The sequence below is a fragment of the Xylaria bambusicola genome (genome assembly GCF_022495145.1).
Source record: "Xylaria bambusicola strain CBS 139988 unplaced genomic scaffold F5B22scaffold_145, whole genome shotgun sequence".
In the NCBI taxonomy this organism is placed as follows: domain Eukaryota; kingdom Fungi; phylum Ascomycota; class Sordariomycetes; order Xylariales; family Xylariaceae; genus Xylaria; species Xylaria bambusicola.
The window spans coordinates 494-11,397 of NW_025953698.1; the positions used below are offsets into that span (position 1 = coordinate 494).

Genomic DNA, 10,904 nt, shown 5'->3' on the forward strand with positions numbered 1-10,904 from the left:
CAGGGGTCAGGTCAGGTTAGGTTAGGTTAGGTTAGGTCAGTCACCTACATACAACCTTCCAACCTTCGAAGCCTTCAACAACAACTTTCTAATGCCTAAACCCTGTAAAAAAAAACAGAAAAATCAAAAGATTACTTGCAATTAATTGCAATTAAAGGAGTCAAGTACAAAAATCTGTTTTGGTTTATGAAATAATTTAGAAGGTCTTATCTTGTTTTGACTGATCAAGTTATCTGGCAATCAAACAAAATAATACTTGGTCGGTGGGCGGCGTTGGACGTGGCAAACTGTCCACTAGCTATTTGTTCTAAATACATAGTGACTCCAGGGCCAATTTCTCACTTCCTGAGCGTGTTAGGTCATGGCTCCGTGTCCACTCCTTTTAGAACTTCCGTGCCTTGTGTGTTCAGTTTGTTCCCTTCAGTTGGAACTTGGTTCAGTACACCTATGGGTTAGGTGTTTGTTGTGGAGGAGATGATGGACGCGACTCCTACCTAGGTCCCTTGGCCCCTTAGCCCATCTAGGCAAACAGTGTGTTACCCCATACATTGTCCCTACCCTTTGCAGAGCTCGGCCTCAGTAGAGAAACAAGATACACTATATAGCTATTCTAATAGTAGAGCCGTATGCTTAAGCAGGGAGTGAAAAGAAATGGTCCTTTTAACACTACAACCATAAAGACATGTATAGGCAATCATGATTGTATAAAGATTTCTTTGAAATCTTTATGTCCAAGTTAAAGGTACATATGCATTGTTTTTTTACTGTAGCTTTGTGATCGTGACAGATATATCCATGTAAAATAAATATCACAGATAAAAGGAATGCCAAAAAATGTGATCTAGCGCCTTTGGAGCCCTCAGATAACTAATGATAGTACGCGGTACAGAGTCTCGTAACGCATTACAAGGAACCCGCTAATAATAGCATTAGTAGCTAATAACCATGTGTAAGGACTACCCTACACGTGCGAGATTCGAACTCGTCACATTCAGAGACTAGCAAACAACTCCCCACCAGTTGTTGTTGCCTCTAAGACCATTAGACCACGTTGGTTGAAGAGCAGCACTGTATTTCGATTTATATATCCCTCCTCACTCCATGTAGAGAGGGCATAGCCACATGCCATTGTTGTGTGCCTGAAGCCACACACCTATTGACTCCTGCCCATTCAATGTCCTTGCTGTGATGTACCTATTGGCTTGTCCCAGAGTAGATCCAACGCTTGTTCCTCCTCATTGATGTATATTGGTCTGTCACAACATGTACAGAGACACCTCAAGTACCCAGGCCTCTTGTTTGCCACCCCGGCCTCGAAATTTATTTCAACAAGTAACTCCTCGTTTTTGTCGACACACTACAACAACATACCATCTATACTTTTAAATTGCGCTGCCAGCATCATAACTACTCGCCACCTCGAACTAAGACAGACCGAAAATCTCAAGATGCCTATTCTTCTCAAAGGTAATCTTCGGCTCTCTCTACCGGCGTCTGGCAGTACGTTTCTCTAACATGTGTATCAACTGCTTTCAAACCTAACGTTATGGCAGTGAAGTACCAGGCCCCCTACCGACTCATGCACAAATCACGACGCGATAAGCGAGTTTTCGATGCCCTCAAAGCCACCGGACACGAGATCAAACCTGCTATTCTCACCGAAGTCCTTATGCAACTATTCAAGACCGCGACTCCCTTGATAAAAAAGGGACGCGATAATGGCGATGACCTTTGGGATATTCTGCCTCTTGTGCAGAGCGAAATCGATTGGGCTTCGAAGGTACCACAAGCGGTTTTCTTCGAGATGTTTGTGCGCCTGATCGAAGCTCGCTGCGAGTGGGAAAAGAACCCAGAATATCCTTACTACCGCTACGATTTGTACAATCCGGCCGTTCTCGCACTCATCGCGTTCCGCAAATCTGTAGGTGATCATGGTACCGTCGGCGAATCGTGGATCGTCACAGACGCTGTCTTCTTCAACGAGCTAGCTAGAGGCTTCGACATCGATGAGGATGAGGATGAGGACGTTGTAATGGATGGTTCGGACTGTCAGACTAAATGCGAATATCACCATGCTGAGAACCAAGACTACCACCTCGAGGATGAGGATTCATATGGTAACGATGAAGAGCTTCAGGATGAGAACCAAGACCCGACCGTTGCCGTTGTAATCCCTCCTATGGTGCAGATGAAGATCGACTAGAAGAATCGACTCTTCACATCCTTCTAACTCCCTACATATCTTCTCTGTTTCTTTGTATCCAATGTTGAATGTATGACTGTGTCCTTTCCGTCCATTGTGATCCCTGGCAAGGTACGATGCTAAAATTGGAACCAATTCTACTAGTAACAACTCGTACATGTGGAATAAAGTAATGTGTTAGACGCATATTCCCACGACGAACCCCTATGCAAAATGCACGTGTCAAAGCAAAGCCGCATTCCAAAATTAGCGCGGTTTAAGAAGACTGCCGCGGAACGGAAATACCCTCGAATGGTAGAGGTGGGATAGGGCTTTAGTGAAATTATCCTATAGGTCGGGACAATTTCCTTCGGATTAACCTGATCCTCCCCTAATTTTTGCACACCCAATAGCATGCAGCCGGTTACCGGGACTCAATATCGGGCCTGGTACGGTAGAGGCTCCTTAAATGCCGAGCTTGTTCGATGCGATAAAGATTATATGCACTGCACAAAGGATAGGCGCTGCGGGGACTATAATCAACGTGTGATATGTAGATATAGTGTAGGCTCGGTATATCCTATACGAAAGACTATCATCGTCGGGTGTCATTCCCTGCAAGTGATTGAAAGGTAGTAGATCTAGGGCGTCGTATTTTCATTTGCGGCCTTCCTGCTCAATCGGCTTTTCAACTGTGAAAAGCACGCGTTTCTGTCCACGCCTCCTTTTAGCACATCTCAAAATGAGATAAGTGGCGGCATAGACCCATTTTAGAACTGTATTAGCCCATCTCTACGAGTTCTCTGTTCTCCCTTCTAGCAAATAGCGTGAGATTAGCTGTAAAGATGAAGACGATTACCGCAGTCGCTGCGCTTGCGACGCTCGTCCAGGCTGGACTTCGCTTCCCCTGCTCTACACTAACTTTTCAGCGACTCGATCCAGCTGGCGAGCCTGGCCAGAACCCGTCTTCTCATGTCCACCACATTGTTGGCGGAAATGCCTTTAATGTGACCATGCTTGGCGATGTCTCCTCTAGGGCTACTTGCACCACATGCCAAATGTCCGAGGACTTTTCCAATTACTGGACTGCTACTCTGGTATGGTTGTTAGCAATAATTTATTGGGACATAAGCTGACGTCTTTTTTTGTATTCAGTATTTCAAGCATCCAACGAACGGTTCTTACCATCGTGTTCAACCGATCCCAGTTCAGCCTTTGTTAGGAGGCTCCAATGGTGCTCAAGGCGGACTTACAGTCTACTACACGCAGTTTGATCTGAGCAGAGACAACCTGAAGCAGCAACCCGTCAAGAGCTTCCCACCGGTAACTATTCGCGTGAATACCCATCTACACTACATATAATAACTTTCCCAGGGCTTTCGCATGACCGTAGGAAGTCCGACTGCGACTTCACGCTCACACCTTGGGCTTAGTTATCAATGTATGACAGGCGGTAGCAGGGGCGCTTTACAAGCTGATATGCCATCTAAACCTTGTTCCGGCGGAATATTCACTACTCACCATTTCCCCCCGTAAGTGAATTGACCTCTTGCAGGTTTCATCTGGAACTAGGCTGACTCGACTTAGGTGCTGGGATGGAAAGAACCTCGACAGCCCGGATCACCAGAGCCACATGTACAACACAGTCAACACAGACTACTTTAATAATGCACCGGCTTGTCCTGCTAGGTAAATAAAGATACATGTGCTAAGCCTTTTTCTCTCTGGTAATCGCTAACCCCGACGTGGTAAACAGTCACCCTGTGAGAGTGTAAGTATTTACTAGAACCTTCTCCTTCTATTATCTCCTTTATTCATGTCACAAGTTCAGTTACATAGTTCCTCCAAACCCTGTTTACCTTACCCTCAAAGAGTAATGGCTGACTCTAGAGAACTACAGACCACAAGTGACCTTTGAAACAACTTGGTACGTACATCGAGTCGTGGCCATCTTCTCCAACCCCGTAGTTTTCATAAGAGCGGGGCATTCACTTACCCTCGTGTCAGGGACACAACCAAGTTCAATAGCATGTGGCCGTCAGGTGCTCCAAATCCATTTGTATGGAGTTTTGAAGGTAGGCACTAGGTCCTTGCTAGCGACAACATTTTATAATAATAATTATAACTAGGATCGTCGTATGGCACTCACGCCGACTATATGTTCGGATGGAAAGGAGATGCCCTCCAGCGTGCTATGAACAAGTCCGAGTGCTTCTATGATGGCTGCGGCTCCATCCAGAAGCAGGCCATGAATATCGCTAATCAGTGTACCGTTAAGGATATGGTTGGAGAAGTTACTGATGGATGTATGTTCTCAGAATACCTGCCGCTCCTTATGCCGATACTAATTTGTACTCAGGGCTTCCGAAGCTGCCAGGTATGGCTATGTAAGGGAGTTGTAGCCAAGGTATTATGAGCACTTAAGGCTGGGTGTCCATTGGGATTTTCTAAGATTGAAATGTGAACTGTTGAGGTTCCTTGAGTATTCTATTCAGATCGAATGAAATTGAACTGCAGCGCCTTATCTTGCGTATGAATTCCTTTCTTCTTTTTACCAGGTGCTAGTAACACGGTGGGAGACATAGCATAGAATTCAAACATATGCATTTTCCCTGCAGGCAGTACACTACAGTTGTAGTCCCATGTTATGTGCTGGCACGACCGAATATGCAGATTTCCTACAACTACGGGCGTATACCTTGCAAAGGGCCCCGAAATATCTAAGATATACGAAATAATGATGTAATACAGACTTCGCTGACTATGAAATATCTCGAAATCTCCCCAGCGCGATTCTTGATTAGTCGGGCTTACGCCAAATGCCAAGCGATAAATACCCTGGTGTGGTGAGGGCGATCTGAAGCCTACCGTAGTCAACTGCAGTCAGCTCGAACAAGATGTCATGTATTAAAACGACAACGGGGTCTGGAATCGCGATAACAAGGAACAATTGTTGAAGGCTCACAAATCAATTCCGACCAGTTATTCCGACTTCAATGTCTATCTATCAGGTAAAGAATGCGGATGATCCAAGGAGGTCGGTTAATGGTAGTAGGCAACACCATCATAACCAAACCTGGCTTATGACAACTACTTCCCGAAAGGTATGGGTGACCACTTCATGTAGTACCCAACACAGCCTAACGACACCGCAGGACCTCGAATGTTTGCCACCCACGTCAGTTACGCACATGCATGACCCGATTTGCGAACAAATCGAGCTTTATTATGAGCTCAGGTAGAAATAAATGAAGCAATATCTCGCATGATCTTTCCGTATCATTGTGAAATGAGAGTTGGGCAGCAACATTCCTTGAGTGTTGGTGTGTCTGCTCGGTTACATTATAAATCCCACGGTCTCCTCCCCATTCCGGTAACCAATACGTAAGCCACCAACTTACCCCAGCTGAATAAAAAATACATGGATTCTAACTTGGCTCAATGTATCATTTCTTACTCCGCCCCTCTCGTGCTCCTGTTCTCGACGACCGTACTGATATCGTTTGTATCATCGCGCCGAGTTAATACTACCAGCATCACAGCCGAAAAGGCCGCGATGGCAAATCCTACAATAACACAAAGGCGATTGCCAACCGATTCTATCACGGAGGTTGGGAGAGTCGCAACCTGGATGGTTAGCGAAGATGCCGATTTCCAAACGCACGACCAAATAAAAATTTGCAAGAATACGAGCGGATTATCAGCTACGACATCAAAACTCGCAGAGCTCTTCACACAAGAAATCAAAGTACGTGCTATTTGCGATTAATGATGACGAGGCAATCTGTTTTACCTTTCCGCATCCGGGGCTGCGAGATCCAGGTGGTTCTATTTGCCTTGCCTGCTAACCTCATCTCTCCTCTAGAGCCAACTCCCAGATGGCCATGCGAAACCGTTACAAACCCGCGTCACCGCTATCCATTTCGAAAATCCTACGGCCCTCCCCTTAGAACCAGGTTGGATGATGGAATTCATACCAATACCGACTGCCCAGGGCGTAATCGAGGTGGATGGACAACGGGCGATTCCCAACTATTACTTCCACTTGACGGCTCCAGTTCGAGTGTCGGGGAACTTTTTCGGTATCTTGCTTTTGTCTCAGATCTCGTAGCAGGCCTTTCAAGAATGTTTTATAAAGAACTCCTTTCCACAATCCACCTCAAGCCTACATACCCAACATCAATTTGGCAAAGAGTATCCAACGTCGTTGTTGTTCGAGTCTTCCACTGTTCCCTAATATAGTGTCGAACGAAGGATTTAGGAGCATGGAAAGCTCTGTACTGTTCTCCACTAGAGTCCAGAAAGATGGATTTATGGGCGCCGATGTGGGGATGCTATGGTTTTGTAGAAAGTTGAAGCTCAGGTTGATGAGGTCATCTAGTTGATAGTTGATTAATTAGTCAGTTTGACTTACAACTTCGCGTGGTATGTAAGATTGCCTACTTCCAATTCGACTACCGTTTCCTTCAATCCTGGCATCCTCAATTTGCGATCGCGATATACTTCTCAGGTTCTCCTGCTGCATGGCCTGGCTTTGGTACAATGCGTACTGAGACTCCCAGTGCTTGTATTTTTCCGCCATAGGAATTTCATTTTCGCAATTGCGTAAAGGACTAAAGAAGCCGCACTGAAGTTCTCTGCATATCGCTGCTCGATAAATGTCTAGAAAAGTGATTAGCCGGGACGGTTGAAAAGCAGTTTGTCAGGCTCAGTGATTGATTCTGGTGGAGCATACGTTGAGGATGATTCCAAGCAGGGTCACCATTTTGGTCTAGTGGAATCATCAATAAGTAGGGTGCTTTTTTATGGCACCGGCATTCTGTGAATAATATGTTGTCAAGTGCATCAAAGCCATCAGTCGCCGACATTGCATTTGATTGACAGAATAGCGTCACCAAATGGCCTTTGTAGCTTCGCGGAATCGTTGAGCCTCCTTTCCCCACGAAAGGAATTCATATATGGGTGGGTGGCTGATGTTCCAGCGCAGTACGTAGCACCTCAAGTTTCTGCTAGTTTACCCAGCTTACTCGACGCCCCTCCCGGACTAATCCGTAACATCAGCCGCCTCACTGGGTATACCACTGTTGATGGCGAACGATTCTCGCAAGTACTGATCCGTATTCGATTAAGTACTCAGACAGCGCCATATTCTCACTCGCATAACGCCTCACTTAAGATAGCAGAGTTATTCTTATATAGCGATGATTTACGGTTTGTACACTTTCGCTATAACCTCAAGTAAGTATCGGACCGCTAAACTTAAGACTACGCTGCTTATAAGCCTGAAAGTTAAGCGTTGAAACCTTATGCAGTACTAAAGTTCTTCTGTGCTCCCGCTGCCCCAAGGAGTGTGACAGGAATGTTAGGGACATATTGTCTCGATCACCTGACTCTTCTCAGCCTCTATTGCACGGGCTTGCAATTTTATCTCCATTTACGAAGGTCTAGGCCCAAGCCTTCGTGGTTCTTGGGAAGTGCCTACAGTAATTATAGCGCTGCGAAATGTTTCTTATTAGGTGGGATATCATGTCTTGCCAGACCACTGGCGGCCCGAAGTCGATGCTCTTGGTCGGGGCGCACTCTGGCAGGTTGTTAAAATATCAACATAATTCAACACCTTGTTTAATTCTTGCTTTTCACCATGTTTGGTCATTAAAGACTTTTGACCAGGGCCTCCGTAGGGACTCTGCTGATTTACCTGGCCGGGAGGGCCTATAAAATCTAAATGGCACTGTGTGAATTCGTCAACGATACCGTAACTAGGGAGTCAAAAGCCTACAGTACATAGTAGTGTGAGGAGTCCTAACCGAAGCAGCATCAATGTATGGTTCTAGGTATCCGGCGCAAGGGCATGGAGGGGGTGGGGGCCAAATTGAGAGGAGGTGGGAACATTCACTACCTTGAACAATGTCAATATTTGCATGCGCATGTAGGTAGCATTGGTCGGATGGTTCGGCGGAGTGTGACAGCCAGCCACCTCAATATTCCACGGCCAGCTTCCTATTTAAGACTCATAACGTTCAGCTTATCCGAAGGTAAAACACGTACACGCTGAGATAAGCAGAAATTTGTCAAACTTTGTCGCCTTAATGACAAGCTATAAACAAAGAGCGCACTGAATTATTCACCCTAATCTAGAGACCTGTTGCCTTATCAAGTGTAAACGTCAGTCTCTTTGGGTAGTATACTGGTGACGATCGCTCATAACGCCGTCGAAATATCATTATTGTGTCCCATTGAATTTACTCAGGGAGAATAAACAGATGTTAAAATTCTATATCATTCACTAGGTGAGAGGGTACAACAGCTAAGGCGTCCAGTAAGATCTATATCCAAGCCTTTCCTAGCTTGCATATGTGTTTCGAGTAACTGCTAGCAGACAATATTTACCCTTGCTTGATTTATTCTTGATTATCCTCCTTGGTCACTATCGAGGATCCAAGTCCATTCTGTCATGATCATTTTCTTCGGCGTTCTGCTCATCTATAACCATATCATCGAAATCCTCGTTAGTGGCCTCTTGACCCCCGCTGTATACTCCGTGGCGAGAATAATTCTCGCCAATCACACCGCTGTTGTGTCCATCATGACCTTTCCCTTGTCTGGCATGGGAGTTTGGATATTTTGCTTGGTGGTGCGGGGGTGACGAAGGTCTCTTCATCATAGGTTGTGAACAGAGTCCAACTGCATTGTCATGACCCTCTACAATGATATCCTCAAAGGTCCCTCCAATGCCCATCGCATTACCCACAAAATCTCGGTCTCCTTTAATTCTGATTTTCTTGAAAGTGTTCGCGTATTCTGTACGAGGCATCGTCTTGTAATATGGGGCGTCGTTTAGCTCAGGATCCAGTGTCCCTTGGAAGGTCGTTTCTCCAAGTGCAATGAAGCGATAGTTTTGTGGAAATTTCATTTTATTACCGTTCTGCGCAGTATGAAATTATTAGCTCAAATTCATAAATGGCAAGTATTCATAGCCAAACAACTTACATCTCTACTGTGTTGAGTTGTGCCAGTATGCCCAACACAACGGATGGATCTACTCAAATCCACTTGAAGCTGGTCAGTGAATTTGATGGTAGAAGTAATCTCTGTGACTTAAGAATAGGAAATCTGTTGGGAAAAGGGCAATAAAGAGTCCTACGTACGGTCGGGGCGCGGAACAATCTCGGTCAAGGCCTGCTGACTACCTCCGGCAGCCACTCTAAGGCCATCGTTGGTGAAAGTATGGTGAGTGACTCTCATAAAGTTGGGCTTGGGCATTTTGTTGTTTATCAAACAATTTTCGTCCGAGTTTGGTATAGGTAACTGAATTGCTAGAAGGAGCGTTGTTTTATCATGCTCCAAGGATTGAAGGTGCTCTATTATGCGAGGCTCTATTGCATGGGCTGAAAGGTTCTTAAAGATCTTTATAATCCAACTCGCTTTTGACGGGGGTGCATATGTCTGACACAGCTTCAAGAGGCTCTGCATTTTTGACCGCATACTCTCCAATACTCGACGAACTTGCCATGTCTGGAGCGCATAATTCTGCTGAATCCAGGTGATGGCTTCCCCTAACAGATCAAGCTCAACGTGCCATCTTTGGTATCGGTCTGGAACGTGTTTGATGAGGTCATGGATTTGAGCAATTGAGTTGAGCAATCCTATTGCTATTCCCACGAGCTGCGCAGTTGCAGCAACTGTACCAACAACTTCCATTGTTTCAGAGTCTGTGATCCTTCGACGCTCGCATGCCGCAATCAGCAAGAAGTTTGGTATCTATCGGCTAGCCCGTGAGAATGGTAAGTACTGTATCTAAAAATGACAGTTAAAAATGCATTTCTGGATCTTACCGTATTCAGGCTCCCAGGTAACAGGGCTAATTCAGCCCATCGTGGCTCTTAGTGAGATTCGATGCATGTTTTGTCGCCTGTTTTATCATTTGCAGGTTCAGGTTATTAGGCAGCAGGGTCTCTATATTTATACACATGAACAATGAGCGGTCGTTGGCAGTCTGATAGTTTGATTTTCTGTCAAGCTGGCTGAGCTTTTTTGCTTTAATATGTGAACATTATTTGCATGTGGTCAGCTTGGTGCGCGCCCCTCGCAAGGTCAACGATCACCGGTAATTGGCCAAGGGCAGCTAAACGAGACCTAGATTGCCGTTCACCTCGCTTAAACTATGTCGACGGTGACTCCTGCGGAGCTTAAGAGTCTCACGCTTCGCCACTATTCTAGAGGCTCTGAGATTCTACACCTGGGTGCTAATATTCAACACCTTTGAATCGTCCCCATCAGCTTAATGCCTGTTGGTAGAATCTGCCTTCGCAAAGTTCTAAAGTGACATGTGCGCCATGCACCGAGCCCCTGCAGTGCGTGCTTGCGAGAAAGGGGAGAGAGAGAAAGGAATTGATTATCTCATGCTGCAAGCTGAGCTGAGTCTCACTGGTCATCGGAGCCTCGGAACTACCTTCACCGCTTCCACTAGACGTTTCCCTGGATGCTAGCCTGTTTAGCTGAGGATGGCAAGGTATAGAGGTGTGAAGAACGTATTATTTCACAATCGGGATTGCCTGATCTTGATTGCTAAGCGTTCAATGGGTAGGGCATGCCAGCCAGTTTGACATGTCACATCTAGGCAGATCAACGCGATTACTCACCGCGCGGACCTTATCTTGACTACAATAGAGTAGCCTATGTAGGTGGCAATATAGAATAGTGCCAGTCAGCCCGTAGAGAA

The 10,904-nt window shown here is 45.7% G+C and overlaps 5 protein-coding genes across 5 annotated transcripts; 3 read left to right on the top strand and 2 right to left on the bottom strand.

Moving 5' to 3' along the window:
- The first annotated feature begins 1,152 nt into the window (after positions 1–1,152).
- F5B22DRAFT_632282 (uncharacterized protein) lies at positions 1,153–2,464 on the top strand. Its single transcript, XM_047976672.1, has one exon. The coding sequence runs from the start codon at positions 1,547–1,549 to the stop codon at positions 2,201–2,203; it is 657 nt and encodes a 218-aa protein (XP_047824614.1). The 5' UTR covers positions 1,153–1,546; the 3' UTR covers positions 2,204–2,464.
- A 512-nt stretch (positions 2,465–2,976) lies between these two features.
- On the top strand, positions 2,977–4,687 carry F5B22DRAFT_93244 (uncharacterized protein). Its single transcript, XM_047980710.1, has 9 exons — positions 2,977–3,279; positions 3,338–3,505; positions 3,557–3,714; positions 3,770–3,871; positions 3,939–3,953; positions 4,083–4,109; positions 4,190–4,257; positions 4,312–4,488; positions 4,542–4,687. Exons 1-9 carry the CDS (start codon positions 3,028–3,030, stop codon positions 4,571–4,573), a joined length of 999 nt encoding a protein of 332 aa, XP_047824615.1. The 5' UTR covers positions 2,977–3,027; the 3' UTR covers positions 4,574–4,687.
- A 1,051-nt stretch (positions 4,688–5,738) lies between these two features.
- F5B22DRAFT_652831 (uncharacterized protein) lies at positions 5,739–6,293 on the top strand (the record flags this gene model as incomplete). Its single annotated transcript, XM_047979670.1, has 2 exons — positions 5,739–5,930; positions 6,048–6,293. The coding sequence occupies 2 exons, from the start codon at positions 5,739–5,741 to the stop codon at positions 6,291–6,293; spliced, it is 438 nt and encodes a 145-aa protein (XP_047824616.1).
- F5B22DRAFT_632285 (uncharacterized protein) lies at positions 5,908–7,417 on the bottom strand. The gene is made up of 3 exons (XM_047976673.1): positions 6,918–7,417; positions 6,626–6,844; positions 5,908–6,559 (listed from the first exon to the last, which is right to left on the bottom strand). Exons 1-3 carry the CDS (start codon positions 7,048–7,050, stop codon positions 6,348–6,350), a joined length of 564 nt encoding a protein of 187 aa, XP_047824617.1. The 5' UTR covers positions 7,051–7,417; the 3' UTR covers positions 5,908–6,347.
- A 1,192-nt stretch (positions 7,418–8,609) lies between these two features.
- F5B22DRAFT_652833 (uncharacterized protein) lies at positions 8,610–9,883 on the bottom strand (the record flags this gene model as incomplete). The annotated part of the gene is made up of 3 exons (XM_047979671.1): positions 8,610–9,107; positions 9,173–9,234; positions 9,331–9,883. 3 exons carry the CDS (start codon positions 9,881–9,883, stop codon positions 8,610–8,612), a joined length of 1,113 nt encoding a protein of 370 aa, XP_047824618.1.
- Between the last annotated feature and the right edge of the window lie 1,021 nt (positions 9,884–10,904).

Bases quoted from the DNA above. Each gene is read 5' to 3' on its own strand.
- F5B22DRAFT_93244 (XM_047980710.1), top strand. From the start codon at position 3,028: ATGAAGACGATTACCGCAGTCGCTGCGCTTGCGACGCTCGTCCAGGCT. The intron at 4,258-4,311 runs GTAGGCACTAGG...AATTATAACTAG, and splicing joins ATTTGTATGGAGTTTTGAAG to GATCGTCGTATGGCACTCAC. The intron at 4,489-4,541 runs GTATGTTCTCAG...ATTTGTACTCAG, and splicing joins TGGAGAAGTTACTGATGGAT to GGCTTCCGAAGCTGCCAGGT.
- F5B22DRAFT_632282 (XM_047976672.1), top strand. From the start codon at position 1,547: ATGGCAGTGAAGTACCAGGCCCCCTACCGACTCATGCACAAATCACGA.
- F5B22DRAFT_632285 (XM_047976673.1), bottom strand. From the start codon at position 7,050: ATGTCGGCGACTGATGGCTTTGATGCACTTGACAACATATTATTCACA. The intron at 6,845-6,917 runs GTATGCTCCACC...TCACTTTTCTAG, and splicing joins TGCTTGGAATCATCCTCAAC to ACATTTATCGAGCAGCGATA. The intron at 6,560-6,625 runs GTAGGCAATCTT...ACTATCAACTAG, and splicing joins AAACGGTAGTCGAATTGGAA to ATGACCTCATCAACCTGAGC.